Below are 23,449 nucleotides of genomic sequence, written 5' to 3'. Positions count from 1 at the left end.
ATGATGATCAACTCTGAGGCTACAAACATCCCAACAAAGGCCATCTAGTCTTTTTCTGGGGAAGAGGTTCAAAAACCTTTCTAGCTCCTTACCAGGAAAGCAGTCTTAGAGACTAAGGGGCAGTAAGGATCTGCCAATGGGGTAGGGCCCTCCTGCCCCCAGCCACCCCTACACCCTGCCAGCCTTCAAGAGACAGATTTGGGGGAGATTTTGAAGACTCTGATGGCAAGAGAACTGAGGTGTGTGGGAAGGTGGCTGTCACAGAAGCACAGTAGTTCTAGAAAACTAACTGCAGGGAACCAGGTCTAGGCCCAAGCCAGTGATGGATGGTGGGCGTGGCTGCAGGTCATGAATGGTTCTCCTGGTGGCAATGGACAGAGGGATGTGGTGGGGCGGGGTGGGAGGGAGGGTGAGTGGGTGGTCAGAGTCTGCTCATTTCTGACTGAACAGCCAGCCCAGCAGAACCACACCAGCCATAGTCATGTCCATCAGGAAACAATGGTTGGAGCCTTCCTGGTCCTTCCAGCTACTCACTGCCACATTATTCCCACGGAGTTCCACAAAAGTGTCCCAGCTGCCTCTGTCCTGGATCCTGTTCTCTAGGTGATCATTCAGGTAAGTGGCCACCCAACTTGCGATCTGACTCACCAATACCTGCTTCTCCTTGTCTATGCCTTCCACACACAGGGTTCCTCCAAAGGAGCAAAAGGCCACAATGCAGCCCCAGTTGACCACATCCTGGAAGAGTTCCTTCACTACCTGTTCAAAGGTCTGATGTGCTGTCTCTGGGGTGACGTGGAGCTTGGACGTCATGTCACTGAATGCCTGCAGGTACCTGCTGCAGTTCAGACTTGTCGCCTGCCTCCCTCAGTGCTTGCTTCAGTCACCTCCGGGGCATCCAAACTCCTGTGATGGCCAGTGGCTCTACTCACCATGGGGCTGCCCAGCAGACGCCAGGATGGGTTGTCATTGATGGCACTGGTGGGTTCCACCTCTGATTCAGTCCCTTCTGGGGCTTCAATGCTGTTCCCTTCCACATGGCTTAACTGACACCAGCTGTATCCTTTCTGGGAAAGTTTATGGGACAGAAAGTCAACCACTAGTTCTAGGTGGCCCTGAGACACTTTTAAAATAGAGATGGGCTCAACCACTCCTTGGTCAAAAACACGTGTTTTCAACCAAGACTGAGTCTGGTCTCTGCTTGATGATTATCTTATGAGATGAAAAGTCAAGATAAGGTTGTGTAGCTGTCCTGTTAGGGGCACCTGCCGACCCTCTGGAGGAGCGTGTAGATCTACGGTGGAGTCCATCTCAGGATGTCCCAGGAAGGCCAAGGCAGGTCCTCCATCTCCACTCAGGGTCCGTCCCCACAGGCCCAGCCTGCGTCCTTCTCCCAGAACCCGCTGACTGATCAGGGTCTCCACCTGTGCTGACACCCTCCAGTCGCCATAACCAACGAATTTTATATCATGTGCTATTTGGGAAATTGCAGAATTTGAATAGTGAAATCCCATGTTGGAAGAAGCCATTTAGCATCTTAAGGGCAAATCTAAACATTTTCCCCGATCTAATCATTTTTATTTTCTTAGTTATCTGCCTCATGCCCATAATATAAATGTATATTACTAAATGTATGGGAGTGAGAAATAAGTTTCTTAATGTTAACAATGAGTTTCTAAAATGCTCAGCAATGAATAGTATTAGAAGTATTAGGCAAAAAATGTTCCTGGCTGCACCAACAGATGAGTGCAGTCCATGTTCTATGGAAATGTGCTCCCTGGCTCAGCATTGGTGAGACTGAGAATCATAAGGCAGAAATGAACAAGCCAATCAGTTCCTTTTGTCTCCATCTGCTTTTATTGTAGAATAAATGATACTGCATTCTTACTGCCACTTTTGATAGAGTTGTCATCAAAACTGTTGACAACTTCCCGTCCCCAATGGGGTCTCCCATGCAGGTGGCCGCTTTCAGCTTTAGAACCCAGGATTTCAGCATCCGAGTCATGAACAGAGCAGTCCTTTCTGGAAAGAAGCATTTATGCAAGCATTTGGGGGAGCAGAAAGGAAAAAAAAATCTCATATGCTTCTTCCTAGTCAATTTCAACCACCTCTGCCAAGATCCTGGCTCTGGTCTCCACGACGACAGCCCCCATGATTGACAGGATGAGAATGTGGCCCTGAGGTTGGAAGGCAGCAGCATCTGGAATGCTATGAGCCGGCTTGATCCAGGGTCGCTAAACTCCCTACACAAGAATAATGTGGAATGAAAGGCTCATGTGGCTACTTTTGGAGACGGTTTTCTGGGTGTTTATTTTTTATTTTTTAACTTTTGTCAGGATAAATTTGGAGTACAAAGTTTCTTAAGGAAGTTTTTAAGAAGAAAAAAAGTGAAAATTAATATTATAGCATGTTCTTACTTAGAATGCAGATTTCAGAAATCTGCTTTTATATGAGACATTAACTCTTTTAATTTTAGAAAATAAATTTTAATTTTGATGGCAACAAAGTAACAGTCAAATCTAATTTTTTAGGAATTTATATCCATATCTAATAACATCAATTTTCTTCATTAGGTATAAGTTTTATTTCTTAAAATGTAGCAATTTAAAAATTTTTAATGCAAGCATTTCAAGGTGTCAACTTTTCTACAGTTTATGTTTCTTGGTATAGAAAGCTATCATTTCAGGGTTATTCTGTTAAATGTAAACCTTTAACCCAACCTCAGGCTTTAAATGTGAATTCCAGAAAAACCACCACAAGCAATGATTTTAAAAATGAATTCTAAAATATACCCAATGGAATATTTCCAGCCATAAAGAGATATGAAATTATGGCACTTGCTGGTAAATGGATGGAACTGGAGACTATCATGCTAAGTGAAATAAGCCAATCCCCAAAAAACAAAGGCCGAATTCTCTCTCTCTGATGTGCAGATACTAACTCACAATGCGGGTGGTTAGGGGAGAAAAGAAGCACTTTGGATTAGACAAATGGGAAGGAAGGGAAGGAGGGGGAATGGGACTAGGAAAGACAGTAGAATCACCCAGACATTACTTTCCTATGCTCATATATGAATACACAACCAATGTAATCCCACATCATGTACAACCAACAGAATAGGAAGTTGTACTCCATGTATGTATAATATGTCAAAATACATTCTACTGTCATATATAACTGAAAAGAACAAATAAAATAGTAAATAAACTCTAAGAGCATTTAATTCTATGTTGAATGATAATACTAACTCATTACTATCTCTATAATAATTTTCTCTTGTATTAGGGAACTCATAAAAATCACTGAGCCAGGTGTAGCCACAAGATCACTGGCCATGATGCTCAGCCCCTTGGGAGCTGCCTCTCTGCCTTTGGTCCCTGGAAACACCTGAACCTGCCCAAATTCTCTACTCAGCCCTCATAGTATCTTTCATAATACCCCCTTTCCTTTATTTTTCACAAAAGCATTTCTAGGAAATATTTTATTACTTTTCATAAATCAATAGAAAACAACATAAATACATAAATAAATAAATAAACAACATAAATACATCAAATAGAATGCATGAGTGAAAAACATAAAATTATACACATAAAACAAAAACGCATAGATAATCCTTCAGAAGAAATGTTGATACATTGAACTTTGTAAATCACACTTCAGGAATGAACATGAAGTCTGGTAGCAAAACCAAGGAATGTTTATTGAAACACATATTACATGCAATCAGAGTGGCAATCATAAACACTAAACCTCATCAGCCAATTGTTACTCTCTTACAAAAAGTTAATTTAAATATGCAATAAGAATGGTCTGAATATACAAGATAAATTTTGTACAACCATTTCATAATGACTGCTTATCTTATTCTAAGCTGTTAATTAAATATAATGGAAATAAGTGGATCCTAAACTAGGAGGATTTTCCTCTGTATGTTTATAATCTTCCCACTGCAGGGAAGACTGAATCATAACAATAACACATTTCTATCTCTGCAGATCTGAAACACAACACGCAAGTCCACTGGGCTTCTTTAAAATAATTAAATTGAGTGTTTACTTGGTTATTATAATCTTTGCAACCACTGAAATGTTTAGATGTTAATCTGATATTAGAGTCATCACCAGACCAAAAATGGTCATTTGATAATGTAAATGTGAAATCTGGTTTCAATGAGAATATTTTTACTGTCATGGTATAAATATTTGAGTGACATTTTAAGCCTAACTCTCAGGCCACAAAATGTTTCTTCACATTAAAAAAAAAAAAATGAGAGTGGACAATTATGGGTATGCTCCCCAACCCTCACCCTCTGGGTTTTCCTCTTGTGTCAACTCTTTCCTATCTGTATCTGATAACTAAGTACCATGCTTGATTTTTAAGGGATAAAGAAACTCAAGCTGTACTTAAACCCAGATCTTTGGAATATTACATGAAGGGAGCAAATCTTCAACTCCATGACTACATCACCAACATTTACAAGGATACACTTAGAGGGGGCAGAGTTCATGTTCAGCTGTACTTCCTAAATGAATTAACTCATCTTTCACAGAAAAATCAGTCTGACTCTTTAGAAGGTTGTAGAGCACTTTATTTTTAATTGTATTCACTGATTTAATCATTTGAACTATTATTCCTGCAACAGAAAAGGTAATTTACTCAATGACACTGAAGTGTTGTGATGGGATACAGCTTCCTTCACACTGCATAAGAAGGAAATCTCTACTATCTGCACAGCCTACCCGTGGTCTTCTCCCACATGATGTCCTGGGTTGGTGGGCATTGCCCATCAGCAGGACTCTTCCCATCACAGAGGCATTGTGTGGTGGCCTGCTGACTTCCCCCAGTGACTCAGACGTTGGCTCATTTACTTGTTTATATATTTGAAATTTTCATGATCAGCTTACTTGACCAGTAACCTTTCCATAGCCTATTCTAGAACTAAAAAGAGATGAAATAAATGGGAAAAAAATGTATAGCCCCTAACAATTCCCTTCTGACTTAATTTCCTTTATGAGCATTTAATGGCACCCAATAAGGGAGAAATCTATCCAGAAAAAAATAAAAATAAATTTATAATAAAACAAACAGAAGATAACATGCAAAATCCAATTTCTTCAAATTCATTAAAATGCAAATAATTATTTTTTGAGCTAAAGGAATGGAAAATAACTAAAGACAAAGACGAAAGTTCTCCCTGAGGAAGGAGTAGAGACAGCAGCTGACTCACCATCTCTCTGATCTAGACTTGCAAACCCAAGGCCATGGCTGCTGGGAGCTCCGAGGAGCCACCGAAGGACCCCAGGCAAGGCAGAGGCCAGCAAAGCATCACATTGTCTACAGAGAAAAGCCACTCGTGCAGCTGAGCACTCTGGGAGAAGCTCTCCTCTCTCTTCTTCCTGACATCTCTCCTTTCTTTTTTGGTTGCCAGGCTAGAACTTGCACCATCTTGGTCATAAGAACATTAGCCCTTGTCTAACAACAGGCTGATAAAGAAAATAAAGGCCCTGGTTCCCAGCCTTTGCTATTGCCCTAGTGTAACTGTTCCAAACATGGCCAAGTCAAAGTCCTCCCTGTGATGTCCTGAACGGGGGGCTGGGAAGGCATGCAGTCACCCACCACAGAGCACTTCCACCACGTACACAGAAGACATGTCAACAGCCTGAAGAGCAGGAGTAACTGCAAGATAGCACAAAAGAGGTGAGTTAGTAAGAGGTGAGTTTTGATAATTGATCACCTGTGTATTTTTTGGGGAGGGTAGTTACTGGGGATTGAACTCAGGGGCACTCAACCACTGAGCACATTCCCAGCCCTATTTTGTATTTTATTTAGAGACAGGATCTCACTGAGTTGCTTAGTCCTCTCTTTTGCTGAGGCTGGATCAAACCCAGTGCCTCATGCTTGCTAGGGCTAGGCAAGCTCTCTACCACTGAGCCCCAGCCCCAGCCCCCATGGGGTCTTAACAATAATTTGACTGACTATAAATAGTCTGGCTGATTATAAATAGTTTGACTATAAATTACAAAGTTATCTCCCCTTATTACTTACTGTTTCTGCATTTCTTTTTGCTTCTGGTATCACTGCCCTGCTGATGTCAAAGTAGCTTTTATTCCTTCCACAGCAAATAGGTTCATATCACTATCTTTGGTGGTTTAAAATGTGACCTTGACGTTTCTAGGTGTGTTTTTTGTTTGTTGGGTGGTTTTTTTTTTTTTTTTCCTTTTCATTTATCTATCTCAGTATAACAAAAGCTTCTATAATTAGAACACATTATGTTTTACTAGTATTAGAACGTTTTTCTGTTCTTTGCAAATTTATGGAACTGACTTTATGGACAAAGGAGGATGTAAATATTCCATAAATAATTGAGGCTGCATAATATTTTTCAATTGTTATATATAAGCCACAAAAATCAAACTGGGAAATAGTTTATTAAAATCTCCTCTATATTTATCCTTTCATTTTAATTGTTTCCTATGTATCCATTTTAACCAATTATTTTCCTTCTGCTCTCTTCCTTCTTCTTTGAGTTGACTTTAATCTCCCACTCTATTTTTTCTTTTATTAGTTGGAATCTCTCCATCTTTTACCACTCCTTTGGCCATCCTCCTTGATATATTATGCTGATTCTGCCTAACAACTAACCAAAGCATAAAATTAAACAAATTTCAACTCTCTTCACCAAATAATGTAGAAACCAAGAATGCTTTAATTCTGACTTCCTTTCCACCTTTATTCCCAGTTATTCACTTAGTCTTGCCTTCTTTGCTTTAATACCGCCAACTACACAGACATGTTGTTTATACACCTTTGCTATTATTTCAACTCTGCAATTAGTTTCAGGAGCATCATTTGTGTAACAACTTCGGGATTCTAACTACTCACACCTGCCCCTATAATGGCTTCCTTTCTGCCCCTCCCCCTCCGTCCATTAGAAGGGTTGGTGGTCTGGCATCCTCTTAAGTCTTAAAGATTTTACTTTTCTGTGAATGACTACCTTCCCACTACTCTTGGAAGCTAAATCTATCACCCTTGGTGTTTATTCCCTCTCAGAACTCTGAGAGCTCATGGGGCTGAGTGTTTCACTGTTTGCTAACTCTACCTTGGGCTGCTTTCTACAGCTTCTCTGTACTTCTGGTGTTGGACCTTTCCCCTATGGTGGTGTTGGTGGTCTGAACTGGTTTCTTTTTATTCCTAGGCATTTCAAACTCTTCTGGACTCTCAAGATTGGTGACCTGCTTGAATGATGAGAATCCTTATAAATCGTCCATTATGTCTTTCCTCCTCCAGAACCCAGATCAGATGTGTGGATCTCGTTGCTCTCCACCCTGCCCCTTTAACCCGTGTCTTATATTTTCCTTCTCTTTCTCTCTCTGGGGTGTATGCTGGCTATTTATTTCAGATTTGTCTTGAAGCGGCTGAGTCTTTCTCCACCTGTGTCTACTCTTCTGTTTGAGAATTCACTGAATTCTTGATTTCAATAATTCACTTTTCATGTCTAGATAACATTCTTTTCAATTCTGCTTGATCATTTTCATATAAAGAATGTTTCTTTATATGAAGGAAACTTTATGTAAAAGAAATTCTTTATTTCATTATTCCTATCTTCTGTTTCTTTAGACGTATAACACATTTTGGCATTCTAAACCCATTTTCAATATCTCCATCCATTTTGATCTCATCCTGTATTCTGTTATTTCCTCCTGTGAAGTAGTTTGTTTCCTTACGCATTTAAAATTTTTGTTTCTATTGTGAGCTGTGGTGGCCAGACACCATATATTTTTTCCAAGACTTTAGAAATACCAGTCAGATAACAAGCAGCCCACGTGTCCAGGGTCTATTATCATCACACAGACACCTGGACAATGGCTGGAGAATCCTTTTCAGCTCACATAAAGTATGTGAAGTTGGAAGAAGATTTATGCTGTTAATAGCAAGTTGATCCAAACAGTTAAAATCTGAGGGATTACATATATTAATTTAAACTTCTTGGCACTTCTTTATTTTTAGAGATGAGGAAACAGACACAGAGAAGGGAAGCATGTTACCTGAGATAACACAGTTGGCATGAACTATGGAACCATAATTCCAACCCAGGAATTCTTCTTGTAACGACATCACTCTACTACCTCTTAATAAGTTTGCTTATGTTAGCACATTTCCAAAGAAGACTAATGGAATCATCATTTCTACAAACTCCACTGTGTCTCTTCTATGCAATTCTGAAAAATAAAATTAGAGACATTGGAAAACAGAGATATTCTCAAAGCAATAGCATGGGTGTGTTATCATGCCAGCGATGTTTGTATGGACAAAAATGACCATCCAAGAAGAAAGTCAGAATCCCCCATCTCAGACCAGCAGGGTCTCGTCTGCAGCACCATGGGAGCTTCTTCATGCTGTGATAGGCTCCAAGAAACCAAGCCACAGCTCCCATGCCCAGAGGTGGTCATGACTCAAGTGAACTTCGCCTCCTGGGTATCAAGGACAGTACTGGACACCATCACCACATTGAACCATACCGGCCCTCTGTCCAACTGCACATCCCCTGCCCTGAGGTGCATTTTCCTTTCCAGTCCCCAGCCCCAGCCCGGTTCTTCTCAGGCTTTTCCCTTCTTGGATCAGATGCTGCTTTGTCCAGTGCCAACTAGACACTGCAAAGCAGGCTTCTGGAGAACTCTGGTGACACAGTGCTCCCAGGAGACCTGGTCAGAGTATGCAGAGCATTTGACCTGGCTCAGATCATACTCTCAGTCCCCCTGGATACAGCTAATAACCCCTGCCCCAAAGCTTCCTCTTTCCTGCCTTTTGGTCTGAGGTGGTTTCACAGACACTGTCCTTTTTCAGCTCTACTGCAAGAGGTCTCTTAGGCTAGAAATCATGTCATGCATTTCACTACCAGAAGTAAATACAACTCTTGAAATCAGTCCATTGAAATTTCCATGGGAAATGGGTCAGCAGCTGGAGAGCTGAGGGTACTCATGAAGTTTCATTCTCAGTAGGCAACACACAAATGTCTATGAAACACACATGGAGAGTCTCCATCTTCCATATAATTTCAAACAAGCATATTTAAGTCATGCATCACTTAATGACAGGGACATGTTCTGAGAGATGCTAGGTGATTTCAACATGCTGTGAACATCATAGAGTGCATTTACACAAACCTACATTGCCTAGACTGCTGCACACATAAGCATATGATACAGCCCATTGCTCCCAGGATGCACACCTATACAGCATGAGACTATACTGAATATGGAGGTAATTTTAACACAATAATTGTGTATCTACACACAGAAAAAGTACAGTAAGAGCGTGCCCAATAGCATTATTTTAGTTCCAATAAAATCTTTGGGACCAGCACATATGCTCATGATAAACCAAAACATCATCATGAGCACATGACTATACTAATTTCTTCAGGTACTTGGTAAACTCTTATTAAGTGCTATCATTTTAAGCATATTTAAGTCATGCATCACTTAATGACCACAAAGAGAAATGCAGTTCTGTTTTCAGAAAGTTTAGCATCTAATATGAGAGGCAGACAGACAACCAACCATCTGTTATATGAACCTAAAACCAAATACTTTTAATGATAGGTGTTAAACTAATTAGCTAAAGAGTTGGTGCATTTTGATTTATTGTCGAGGTGATGCAGGTGAGCACCTGGTCAAAGTTCAATTTACAAATTGGTTTCTGGCTCTACCCCTGGTAAGTTGAAAGCCCAAACCCTCTAGTCACAATCATTGGGTAAGAAGACAGACCATAGCTCAGAGAAGGAAAGCTAGATCTTGGGATTCTGCTAGGTATTATTATAGGAAAGAGAATCATTCCGATTTTTACTTCCTCACCAAATATATACTGAGAACCTACTATCTTCCAGAACCCAATCAGATTCCACCTGATCTCCCTGTGGACTGCAGTGATCCATCACCTCATCAGGACACACAGACAGATGCACAGGTGCGCGGGCACAGCAGAATCACAAGAAGGATCCCACTGGCTAACTGGACCTGAACTCAAAACCCAGCCTGAGAGCCATTTGCTGACTGAAGGGCCGCACCCGGGGCCTCTCCATTCCTGAAAGGACACATAGTGGGCTTCACCTGGATACTGTGTCACTGCCCCAGATGCCAAAATGAATGGTCCCAGAAGTTCTCAGGTTTTTATTGTTTTCTTTTTGCTGCTTGGACAAACAATGAGCTAGAAGCCCTCCCCTTTTATCTTGAATTCTCCCCTCCTGAACTTCTGCTACCACAGTGATAGTTTCACCACTTTGCTAGTCAGCTCACCACTCCTGGACACTGAATTCAATCTGACTTTACCAGGCTCTCAGGCCTGCCCCAGGATTTGGATGTTAACCTAACATGACTTACAAGTCTGAGTCCTGCAGGCAGACCTGCTCTGTCTTCAGGCACCAAGTTGCCCTGCAGGACTCCGAGCAGTGGTTCCACTGCCTGATCACGTGTGTCTTGAACACACCAAGGAATGGAACATTACAAAGAAGACTCAAGCCTCAGCCAGAGTTCCAGGGCCTCACAGGGCTGTTTCCACTGAGATACGAGTCCAGTGACTACCAGCTCCCAGATCACATGGCAAAATAAATTCCTTCTCCAGAGAAGATGACCATTAAGTCAGGTGAGGGAACCACAGGCTTTCTCTCTGAAAGCCACATCCTGAAAACATTTAGAAAGTTTCATAAATTTAAATATCAGGGGAAGGGAGGGGGCATGGGGTTAGAAATGATGGTGGAATGTGATGGTCATTATTATCCAAAGTACATGTATAAAGACACGAATTGGTGTAAATATATTTTGTAATCAACCGGAGACATGAAAAATTGTGCTCTATATGAGTAATAAGAATTGTAGGGGCTGGGGATGTGGCTCAAGCGGTGGTGCGCTCGCCTGGCATGCATGCGGACCGGGTTCGATCCTCAACACCACATACAAACAAAGATGTTATGTCCGCCGAAAAACTGAAAAATAAATATTAAAATTCTCTCTCTCTATTAAAAAAATTTAAAAAAGAATTGTAATGCATTATGCTGTCATATATAAATAAAAAATAAACAAATATCAGACACATGTATAACATCTTCCCAAAAGACATACAAAAATTTTATATTAGTCAAAAATCAAACTTTATTTTAAGTTTCTCTTCATGAATTAGATGCAACTGACACTGCCCCCATGCACATCTTAAATGCACAAGTATATCTTATCCTAAAGTGTAAACAGGAAAAATGTAATGAGACCTACCACACAGGTAAGAGATAATATAGATTTTTCCCCACTTTGTGATTCACAATCTTGGAGGAAATATTTTTATTGCTGTGCTATTAAGGAGCATATAATAAGTATGTCGTTTCTATTTTTTAATTTTTTCCTTTTTAAAATCTTTTATTTTATTTTTATGTGGTGCTGAGGATCAAACTCAGTGCCTCACATGTATGAGGCAAGCGCTCTAATGCTGAGCTATAGCTCCAGCCCCTGTGGTTTCTAATTTTAAGCTAATTAAAATGCTAAATGTTTTTGTGAATCGCACTGCTATAATCATTGGTACTCACATATCACTATAGTACACTGATTTAGTTCAAGTTGTGGAATCAGCCCAAGGGCTCATCAACAGATGAATGAATGAATAAAATAGAGTTTAACTTGGCCATAAAGAAGAATGAAATTATGTCATTTGTCAGTTAATGGATGAACTAGAGAACACTGCTAAATCAACTAAGCCAGACTCAGAAAGTCAAGGGTAAAAATGTTCCCTCTCATATGTGGAAGCTAGAGGGGGGGGGAGGAATAAAAAAGGGATCTCATGAAAATTGAAGCGTAGAGGAAAGGGATGGAGAGGGAGAGAGGAGAAGAGGGCGTGGGGAAGTCCCTGGGAATCTACCAAATTAGTTATGTCCCTCTGAGAATAAATCATGAAATCTCATTTATATGTGCAGCTACAATGACTATTTAAAAATACTAATAAAGAAAGAGGGGACCGGTAGAATAGAGTAAGTGGGTGGGGGAGGGAGAAAGGGAGGAGAAAGTATTGGGAATAATACTGATTAAATTATGATAGGTGCACACATGAATATGGCATAATGGATTCCACTTTTATAATTATAATACACCAATACAAATAATAACAACTTTTAAAAGTCAAGAGTTTTATGCTTCTATTAGTTTTCATTCTAATACATTGAAAATACCTGTTATTTGGAAACTAATGATATTTTTACCTCTTTTCCAAATCAGCTCTTCATTATTGAAGATTAAAGGTTCTAATGGACAAGAAAGATGCACAGTATAAAGGGACAACTGAAATAAGACCCTTACCATCGATCACAAAATGATACGTGCAATGCCTACATCAGAGCACCTCTTTCAAACAGTTAAAAACACTTAAGCAAAGTGTTTGACTCTTAAGCAAACACAGAAAGGTTTGTAAGCTCATTAACAAATGGTCCAGGGAAGAGTATTTTTGAGAAGGTAGAAATTTACAGGCATTTTTGAGAGGATGTAAGAAAGAGATTGGTAGATTACATTAAAACGAATTCATGTCCTCCAGGGCACTAATATCTTTACAGTAACCTTTCATACCTGCAAAAAGGCACTCGCCAATTTAGTAGATAACATCTCAATTATAATCAAATAGTAAATGAGTAAGGCAGCCATGGGATCATTCTCCTAGATAATTAAGCAGTCATAGACACCTATTAAACAATGCCCTTGTAGAAGACTGAGAGGTCACACTATCACACATTCTTTGGCAATATTTACAAGCAGTACAGAATTTTTCTTAAAGTGTGACAAAAAATAACATTTAAAGAATATAACTTTGGGCTGGGTTGTGGCTCAGTGGTAGAGCACTTGCCTAACATGTGTGAGGCCCTGGGTTCGATCCTCAGCACCACATAAAAATAAACAAGATAAACAACTTCAACTAAAAAATAAATGTTTTTTTTTTAAAAAAAGAATATAATTTTATGCTATAGCATTCAAATGAAAAAATGTATATCTATACTTCAGAGAAACATATTATATTTGATTGTATGCCTTTCAGAAATATGCAGAAATGTATAATGCAGCTTTTTAAATTTTTTAAAAATTTGTTTTCATTAGTTATAATGCCAGTAGAATGCATTTATGGACTTTTGATATACATAGATGGGATATAATTTCTCATTTTTCTGAGTGTACATGTTATAGAATCACATTGGTCATGTGGTCACATATATACATAAAGTAATAATGTCTGTTTAGTTCTACTGTCTTTCCTATCCCCACATCCCCTCCTTTCCCCTCCCTTCACTTCCCTCTACCTAATCTAAAGTAATGCTAATCTTTTCTAGTCCTCCCCACCACCTTATTGTGAATTAGCATCTGCATATTAGAGAAAACATTCTGCCTTTGGTTTTTTGGGATTGGCTTGTTTTTGCTTAGCATGATATTCTCCAACACCATTTATTTACTGGCAAATGCCGTAATTTCATTCTTCTTTAAAACTGAGTATTTCATTGAAAAAAAATATATATATATATATCACACATTTTCCTTATCCATTCATCTATTGAAGGACACCTAGGTTGGCTCCACAGTTTAGCTATTGTGAATTGAGCTGCTATAAACATTGATGTGGCTGCATTTCTGTAGTATGCTGATTTTAAGTCCTCTGGGTATAAACCGAGGAGTGGGATAGCTGGGTCAGATGGGGGTTCCAGTCCCAGTTTTCTGAGGAATCTCCACACTGCTTTCCATAGTGGTTACACCAATATGCAGTCCACCAGCCATGTAGGAGTGTGCCTTTTCCCCTACGTCCTCACCAGCACTTATTGTTATCTGTATTCTTGATGATTGCCATTCTGACAGGAGTGAGATAAAATCTTAGTGTAGTTTTGATTGGCATTTCTCTAATTGCTAGAGATGTTGAACACTTTTTCATATATTTGCTGATCGACTGTATTCCTTCTTGTATGCCCATTTATTGATTGGGTTATTTATTTTTTTGGTATTAAGTTTTTTGAGTTCTTTATATATCCTAGAGATTAATGCTTTATCAGAGACGCATGTGGTAAAGATTTTCTCCCAATCTGTAAGCTCTCTCCTCACATTATTGTTTCCTTTGCTGAGAAGAAGCTTTTTAATTTTAGTCCATGACTTTTATTGATTCTTGATTTTACTTCTTGTGCTTTAGGAGTCTTGTTAAGGAAGTCAGGTCCTAGGCCAACATGGTGAAGAAGTTATTCAATACCAACAACAGAGGCCTAAAACAACTGGGCTTATCAGTGGGTCCCAGAGGCAGGTAGAAATGGGTAAAATTTAGAAGACACACTAAAGAACTTTGTGTGTTGAAATAATCCTTCAAAATTTCAAAAAAAAAAAAAAATGTGAGGGTACTATCCTAAAGTTCAGTTCATATTCATTATTTAGAAACCTGAGGCTATGTCTAAACCCTGATCCAATTACTTCCCAATTGTTTAAGCTATTTTTCACTTTTATATTCAAACTCTGTTTTTGATTTAAAGGGGAAAACTCACCATTACATTTACTCATTTAAGAAGAGTTTTCTGTCCTTTATCAGGTACTTTGGAGTGATTTGATCTCCCTCTTTCCAAACAACCCAGAGAAACAGACTTTCCTTGAGGCCCATGAAGCTTGAGTTCTCCTCCCAACACGCTCTAGGCCTGTAGAGGCACTGAGAATGTGTCCTTATGTCATTGTGTTTGCTTTTCCTCAAAGAGTCTCCCACAACTCCACAAGCTTCAGACGCCACCAAACCTGGCTCTCTCCTCACCTGACACTCTGGGCTGAGCAGTCAATGGACTTTTATTAGAGAATATGATCTTGTTTTCTTTAAATATGCAAACACATCCCAGCCTTCATATTCTGGGAAATATGTTCACATACTATGAATAAGGATCTGCTAACCAGTTTGTCGAAAGGTCTTTTTAAAAAACCCTCCAAGTTCAAATGCCCATAAAAACACTATTCCTGTGCCCATTTCCCCAATGCCTGCGTTCAATGCATGGCTTCCTGTGCCCAGAGAGCCTTCCTGTACACACCAGGATGACGCACTGGACAGATCCAACTCACTCCAGCAAACATCAAGCATGCTACCAAGACAAGAAGAGCCTGACTGGGTTAGAACAGCATCAGGAGCTTAGTTCCTGTTAGCCAGGGTGATCATTTCTTAACAGACTATGGTGATCCTCTTAGCACTCATGGCATTACTTGAGATTTAGCACGTTCCTTTAGCAACAGAGTGTTGACAGAGCTTATCAAATAAGGACAAACAACCCATGTCCACTACATGAGACAATTCCTGAAAGCACACTCTTGGAGAAGAGACATATGGCAAAGACACTATTAGACATTTAAGTAAATATATGCTCTTGTTTTCTTTATTCTCCTAGAAGTGGAAGACTATGTGCCGTGCCTCCATTGTGCATGCCCATAATTTACACCAAGTGTTTAAGGTTGATCATGTTCTCAGGTAAGAATAACTTACACATGACAGTTGTCTCACTATTATATGACACTGTGGATATTTATAATTGAAACTGGGAATATTGCACAAGAACTAGAGGATTAATGCACTGTCACCAAAGATAATATAAAATAATGGTTTCTACAGAAAAGGCCCAAGCCTTCAACGAAGAAGGGTACAAATCTTCAAATCAAGGAATTAATATGGTTATCGATCAGGTCAGGCACTAAAGGATTACATGAAGATGGGTTTGTTTCCCATGTTGGCCTACAAAATAGGCTTGGTTTGCACCCCAGTCACAGGTAGGGACATCTCATGAGGTTTTCTGGACTTAATGAGGAGGAGGGAAGACATAAATGGATGAAAACAAACATTATCACTCTCTGCTGTCGTGTATTTAAAAAAAATAAAATCAATTTTTAAAAAAAAGACTGACTCAAAGTATATGTCCTACCTGTAGTGCAGCGGGCCAGAAATTTTTAAATTTTTTTCTTGGAATGTGAAGGGCACTTTGGGGAAAAAAGCAAAAGGAAGCTTCTGGAGCATAATTACAGGTGCAGAGATTCCAAGTCAGACCTACCTACTGCACTGACTCCCTGAATCTCTTAAGTGTGGTCACTCATCAGATATCACCATCAAGGATGGAAATTGCTAATAGGTAGTTCAGTCCTCCTTGGGGAAGTCCAGGGGTGGGGGTGGCAGCAGCTGTCAGTTACAGCTTGTGCTTTACCTACATGGAGACAATGATCCAGCTGTGACTTAGATTCCAACTGACAGCCTGGGCTGAGCAGTCACATGGACTTTCCTTAGACAATATGCTCTTGTTTTATTTAAATATGCAAACACATCCCAGCCTTCATATTCTGGGAAATATCTTCACATACTATGATTAAGGATCTGCTAACTAGTTTGTCGAAAGATCTTTTTAGAAAAACTCCAAGTTCAAATGCCCATAAAAACATTGATCCCTGTGCCCATTTCCCCAATGCCTGCATCAATGCATGGCTTCACAGGGAGCCTTCCAACTGTGGAGTGGCTACATGGGTGAACCCTATTCTTCACAGTGACAATGAATCCATGTGACCCATTTACAGCACCACATAAGCAATCAAAACGTGGACATTTACTATTCTCTTCTTCCTCCAAAATGTCCTGAAATTAATAAAGAAATGGTGGATTCACGAGGAAAATGATAAAATAGAGAGCTCCCTCCTTCCTCCACTTGTGCCTCCCAGTGGGAGGTGAAGGAAAGGACAACTGCTTATATAGAAAACAGAACTCCCACTCAGAATCTGTGTTCAAATTTCCCCTGGAGTTCCCTTCCACAGGACGGCTCCATAAGACACTCTCATCTTGACTCAAAGAGTTTTAGAAAGCAGCCCAGGCAGTTACTCCTGTTTTAAAAATATCATATCCCATGTCATAAACTGTAGGTTGCAGTCCACAGACTATAGAGAAGAAAAGAGAGAGAAAGAGAGGGGAGTGAAGAGGAGGGGAGGGGAGGAAAAAGTGAAGCCCCAGCCAGTGTTAAAGACTAGCTAGAAACATTTCACCCCTGTGCACAATTCTCCTGACTCAAAATCTCCTGCTGATTAAAAAGATCACATCAAAATGTGCATGATCCCTGAGAGCGCAACTTCCACCAAGAACTGTTCTGGGAGCGCTTCTCTCATGACCAAACCTCATGCAAGCTGACACACAAGGAAGAATGGTTTCCTCCTGAGAACCAGCTGTGAGTGGAGGAAAAATGGCATTTGGCCTGTGTGGGAAGAAGATCTATGCATTTTCTAGATTTACACATGCTTATTATTACTTTCACATTGGTACTCAAGAACATTTCAATTTAGTCATGAAGTCTACAGGAAAGGATTATTTAAGTTTTTAAAGCACTTCTTAGGAAAATGAAGGTTAGTCAGCAAAAACGTTGAGAAACACTGAGGTCCATGGCTTCATTTTGGAACCTGAAATCCCACCCTGCCTGCAAATTCCTCTTTAAAATTTCTCCCACTCAGGAGGCTAAGGCAGAAGGATCACAAGTTTGAGGCCAGCCTCAGCAAATTAGCAAGGCACTGATCAACTTGGGGAGACCCTATCTTAAAATTAAATAATAAAATAATAACAATAATAATAAAGGATTGGGGATATAGCACAGTGACAGAGTGCCCTAGGGTTCAATCCCCAGTATAACAAAATCAATTGATTAATTAATTAACTAATTTAATTTAATTTCTCACAGGATGGCACAGACATGAGAATAAACTATCATGACTGGTAATAAACAGTGAGACCCTGTCTCTAAATAAAATGCAAAATATGGCTGGAGATGTGGCTCAGTGGTTGACTGCCCCTGAGTTCAATCCCCAGTACCCATCCTGGCCACCACAAAAAAAAAAAAAGATTTGAGAGAGAAGACTGGCTTTCTTTCTTTCTTTTTTTAATTGGGTACTTCCCCTTAACTGTGCAATTAAACTATTTGGTAATTATTTTTTGTTTATATTTTTAGAAATAGTGTACATCATCTGAGGGATTTGGCTAATACAAATCTGAATATGATGGTAGATTAAAGGAAATCAATACATTTTTTGGGAGACCCTTGTACTAGGGTCTCCCAGGGAAAAAACAAGGAGATATGCCCCTAGCCCTAATTACGTTATCTTTTAACATGCTTCTTTGTCCCATGAATTTTTTTTTTTTTTTTTGGTACTGCGGATTGAATTATGGGCACTTTACCACTAAGCTACATTAACAGCCCCTTTTAATTTTGAGACAGGGTCTCACTAAGTTGCTTAGGGCCTCACTAAATTTCTGAGGCTGGCCTCAGACTTGCAATTCTCCTCTATTCTCCTGCCTCAGCTTCCCAAATCACAGCTTACAGGCATGCACCGCTATGTCCAGCCCATGAATTTCTTATAAACTGGAGGACTGAAGTAATAGGATTGATATGCTTCAAGTTTCATTTCTGATTTTTAAAAAATATTTATTTTTTAGTTATAGGTGAATACAATATCTTTATTTTATTTTTATGTGGTGATGAGGATCGAACCCAGTGCCCAACACATAGTAAGCGAGCGCTCTATCCCTGAGCCACAACCCCAGCCCCTTCAAGTTTCATTTCTTTGGCAAGAATACTTCATAGCTGTCATGATATTGTTGATGGATCTTTATTTTATTTATTGATATGTGGTGCTGAGAATCGAACTCAGTGCCATGTTAGGCTAGCGCTCTACCACTGAACTACAACCCAGCCTCATGAAATTGTTTTTATTGTATTCTTTTTTTTTTTTTTAAAGAGAGAGTGAGAGAGAGAGGGAGCGAAAGATAGAATTTTAATATTTATTTTTTAGTATTTGGCGGACACAACATCTTTGTTTGTATGTGGTGCTGAGGATCGAACCCGGGCCGCACGCATGCCAGGCGAGCGCGCTACCGCTTGAGCCACATCCCCAGCCCTTTATTGTATTCTTTACAGCTTCTTATACAGTGTAATATAGTGGTTTAAAATGGGAGCCCTGGCATCATGCCCTAATTTCAAATACTAGTTCTGCCCTTCATTCTTTGTATGACCTTAGACAAGCTACTTAAATGTTCTATCTCAGCTTCCTCATCCATCAAACATGAAAGGTGTGTTGAGAAACTTAAAATAATAAATACACTTAAAGCACTTTGAATTTTATTGGACATAAGGTGAGCATAGGGCAGACCCAAGATGGCTATAGTTAGACTCCCTCACCAAGACTTCTAGTCAGCTATGTTTTTAGTATGTAATCAAGGTCATAAACACTCTGATTTAGCCTATGTACTTGAGGTCATAAATACTGCTTGTGAGCCTGCGCTCATTTATATATTCTGTTGGCATTGTGCCTTCTTTGGTCTGCACATAAAAAAGGCCTATGGAGCATGGTTACAGGACCAAGGGCAACTGTCTGGGTTCAGTCTGAGGGATCCTCTTTAACAGGCCTGCAGGTTTACAGGGAGGTGATTCACACAGGGAAAGAGTCTCATGGTGCTTAGCTTCCCCAGAGTTCACACAAATACATTGTAAATTCAATATTTCAACATATATAACCTAAAAAGAAACACATTTGATATTGAGACCCTTGCTAGATTACATTTACTTCCGTGTAAACATAGTTTAAAATATATCTTGAACGTAAATTTAATAATTACTCCTATTTCTGTTAGGCCTCTGAATTTCCTCTAACCTTACAAACACTTCAACTTACTGCTTAAAGATCAAAAAATGTGAGGCTGAAGCTGTAGTTCAGTGGTAGAGCGTTTGCCTTGCACATGGAGGCACTAGGTTTGATCTTCAGCACCACATAAAAATAAATAAAGATATTGTATCCATCTACAACTGAAAAAATATTTTTAAAAAAAGATTTAAAAATGTGCATCTCTGAATTTTATGGAGTCTTTATTTTAAAAATAGGTCAATTTATCAAATTGAAGACCAAATGCCTATGTGTATTATCCTTTGTAAATAAAATGCTATTTTTTAAAATATTTATTTTTTAGTTGCAGGTGGACACAATACCTTTATTTTATTTTTATGTGGTGCTGAGGATCGAACCCAGTGCGTCATGCATGCTAGGCAAGCACTCTACCTCTGAGCCACAACCTCAGCCCCCATAAAATGCTATTTTTGAAATAGAAAAAAAAAAAAGAAAAGAAAAGCCTTTGGGAAGACTTGGGGGTCAGGAGGCCTTGCTGCTGCCTCTGAAGAAAGCCTGGCCACTATCCCAACTGTGCCTCGCATCTTCTTTCATGTGCCAGGATCCCAGATTTTTTCTAAGCCTTAGCAGGACAGTGAGAGTTCAATAGATATTAGCTATTATTATAAATCTCTCCCCCGAAAAAAATCCCTTTTAACTGAACCCACGAAAGCAAGTCTAATAAATATTAATTTAGAGAGTATTAATCTTAATCATAGTAATAGTAATAATATTTTTTTCAGTTCTTGGGCTTGAACCCTCTGAGGTGCTCTAGTACTGAGCACCTCATATCCTTAGCCCTTTTCACTATTTATTTTGGGACAGAATAAATTACCCAGGTTGGCTTCAAACTTGTGATCCTCCTGCCTTAGCCTTATTGTTCAGAGAAAGACTAATGTGTGATATTCTAATAGATTGAATCTAGTAATTACTTTTCAATGTTGATGGATTTTTTAAAATGCATATTTAGCCATGATGGAGAGTTAGGAGTTATAGAACCACGGGACCCCTAGCTCCAAAACAGCTGCTCCACCTAAAATGGCTGGTGAATGGCCGTTTTAACTATCATCCTTTCTTTTTTGCGGGGAATTAATGAAGATTGACTTTACCACTTGGGGTGCTTTACCACTGAGCTAAGTCCAGCCCTTTTTCCTTTCCTTTTCTTTTAAGACTGGGCCTCCCTAATTGTCCAGGCTGACCTTGAACTTCTGATCCTTCTGCCTCAACCTCTTGAATAACTGAGATTACAAGCTTGTCCCACCATGCTCTGTCCAGGTCTCACCTGTAAGTCAGCTAAACCCAGATTCTAAACTTTGAAACTTCCTATTATTACAGTAATTAATACTGGTATATTCAGCTACTCTGAGTTTTCTTTGGAAGACCTAGAGATAGGGACAGAAACTTGAGAATCATAATAGCTCACTGATCCATTCTGAAGGGTCTTGTAAGTTCACATATATTACAGAATGGCATTGTTGTCTTTACCTGTGGAGAAACTGGGTGTTGTTAAACATTTGAACTTGGAGTAAAGGGGAAATGGAGAGGAAAGTCTATGGTGGGAAAAAGAAAAGCTTAATATGAATGAAAATTACAAATTTATTTAACATCACATTATAAGACTTTTAACTTGAGCTTTGGGAGTTGGAGAGGCTAAAAGCCAGCCTTTTATTTTTGTCAGATGCTTCCTGATCAGATCAAAATAGATAACTGCAAAATGTTCTAACATTCCAGGTGGAATCTAATTCCCTTTTATTTCATAGTTTACCTTTGGTTCAGCAAATGTATCCATTCCATATACTCTGTTCAATTTTAGTAAAACATGATTTGCAGTATACCAAAATTAAAAAATATATTTGTGAGCTTATGAATCAGAGAACCTGTCTGCCACCCACTTATTCCGTGGTGATTTCTTTCTCTCCAGTAAGTGCTAATGAAAACCATGATGATAGAGAGCCAGGAGAATATAGCATTTTTACACTGTACATATCAATAGTGCCAAATGGTGCTTGTTGACTAGTTTTTGTCTTTCTGCTGAGTCCAAAATTAGAAATGTGAAGATATATATGATAGCTCATTCTGAATCATGTTTCTCAAAGTGTCTCTTTGGCCATATTGAAATACTTTTGTATGGGTTAGGAGAAATAAACTACGTCCAATGTTCAGAAAGTTAAGTGCTATGCATACCTCACTTTGACTTTGGAAAAATAGAGAAAAAATATGAAATGCTTGTCTGGCCCTTAGGTAAAGCAGATAAATGGAATATTGAAATTTTATGGATACCAACTGATAGGTTGATAGTTGAAAACAGAGAATAATACTGAAGCCAGATTTAAAGTTAGGTAGTCAGTGTAGTTAAGTAAGTCGGGTCTAATACCAAGTGAAATCTAAAATGGAGGCCATGCTGAGAATGATTCCAGGAAACGCAGGACCACTCATGGAATGTTAATGAAGTCCTGAAAAGGCCCTAGGCCAAAGTCCATCCCAAAGAAGTGTTAATGAAGTCCTTGCTGCTCAGACTACTTCTTTGGCCCACCTGTGTCCCACCCCTCGGGCCTTCCCACCTACATTCCATCACTGAAAGAAACTATAAAATGGAGAGACAACTGCACTTCCACGGATTCCACCTCTTGGGTCCCCTTCTTCCTCCGGGAGAAGTCTTTTCTGCTGTCCTTTAATAAACTTCTAATTTCTACTCTGACCTTGCCTCGGGGTGCTTCTTTGGTGTTATTCTTCAACACTGGGGAAGCAAGGACTCCTTCACCGGTCAACAGCAGTAACAATACCCTTCTGTAATCATCCAAATCTGTTAATAATTGCTAGCATGTCAAAAACAGAAAATAATACCCTTCTGTGATCATCCAGATCTGTTAATATACTGCTAGCGTGTCAACTGATAAACCAACTAATACTGACTCCTTGATAATATGATCAACAAAGTAGTTATAGGATATGATTACTGTACTGCTTATGAGATTTGGGTATCAGTGTTTAACTCACAGTGGGTTGGGGTAGAATAACTCTGTAGAAGGCACAAATATACAAATTGTCTAGTAATACATTAATATCAATTAATAAATTAATACCATGATCTTAACTGACAGTGAAAAGAAGTCTTCCTTATTTGATCTATATGATTCTTTCCTTTAAAAATTTCACTTTAAAGTATCTTTTTCTTTTTTAATTTTATTGATGATCTTTCTTTAAAAAAGATAGATACCTAGGCAAGGTACAGTGGTGCATGCCTTTTTTTTTAAATATTTATTTTTTAGGTGTAGTTGGACACAATGCCTTTATTTTATTTACTTATTTTTTGTATGTGGTGCTGAGGATCCTACCCAGGGCCTCACACATGCTAGGCGAGCGCTCTACCACTGAGCCTCAGCCCCAGCCCTGATGCATACCTTTAATTTCAATGGTTTGGGAGGCTGAGACAGGAGGATTGCAAATTTGAGACCAGTATGGACAACAACTTGGCCAGACAGTTTCAAAATTAAAAGGACTGGAGATATAGCTTTCAGTGGTAGAGTGCCCATGGGTTTTGCAAAAATAAAAATAAGCAGCCGGGCACAGTGGCGCATGCCTGTAATCCCAGAGGCTTGGGAGGCTGAGGCAGGAGGTAAGTTCAAAGCCAGCCTCAGCAAAAGTGAGGCACTAAGCAACTCAGTGAGACCCTGTCTCTATATAAAATACAAAATAGTGCTGGGGATATGGCTCGGTGGTCAAATGCCCCTGAGTTAAATCTCCAGTAC

At 39.4% G+C, this 23,449-nt stretch overlaps 1 protein-coding gene, 1 long non-coding RNA gene and 1 pseudogene across 3 annotated transcripts in view; 1 reads left to right on the top strand and 2 right to left on the bottom strand.

Annotated features, from left to right (window-relative positions):
• Nucleotides 1-432: 432 nt before the first annotated feature.
• Nucleotides 433-2,036, bottom strand: LOC124085940 (bcl-2-like protein 1; annotated as a pseudogene).
• A 3,552-nt stretch (nt 2,037-5,588) lies between these two features.
• LOC131424055 (uncharacterized) lies at nt 5,589-12,861 on the top strand. Its single transcript, XR_009226485.1, has 4 exons — nt 5,589-5,700; nt 8,011-8,558; nt 9,890-10,644; nt 12,258-12,861. It is a non-coding gene; the product is annotated as an uncharacterized LOC131424055 (long non-coding RNA).
• Nucleotides 7,976-23,449, bottom strand: part of LOC124085882 (phospholipase ABHD3) — a 73,279-nt gene continuing 57,805 nt past the window's right edge. For both annotated transcript variants that reach the window (XR_009226484.1, XM_046433918.2), the window contains one exon: nt 7,976-8,222. Coding sequence is in view for 1 of the 2 variants with exons in the window: in XM_046433918.2 (XP_046289874.1) it covers nt 8,146-8,222 (77 nt within the window). In the remaining variant the exon portion in view is untranslated. The remainder of the gene's footprint in view (nt 8,223-23,449) is intronic.

The sequence above is a fragment of the Marmota monax genome, unplaced genomic scaffold (assembly GCF_021218885.2).
Source record: "Marmota monax isolate L192 unplaced genomic scaffold, Marmota_monax_Labrador192_F-V1.1 WCK01_AAM20220418_F8-fsc00126, whole genome shotgun sequence".
Classification (NCBI taxonomy): Eukaryota; Metazoa; Chordata; class Mammalia; order Rodentia; family Sciuridae; genus Marmota; species Marmota monax.
Note: the sequence above shows the minus strand (reverse complement) of the source record. Positions and strands in the feature narration are given on the sequence as shown.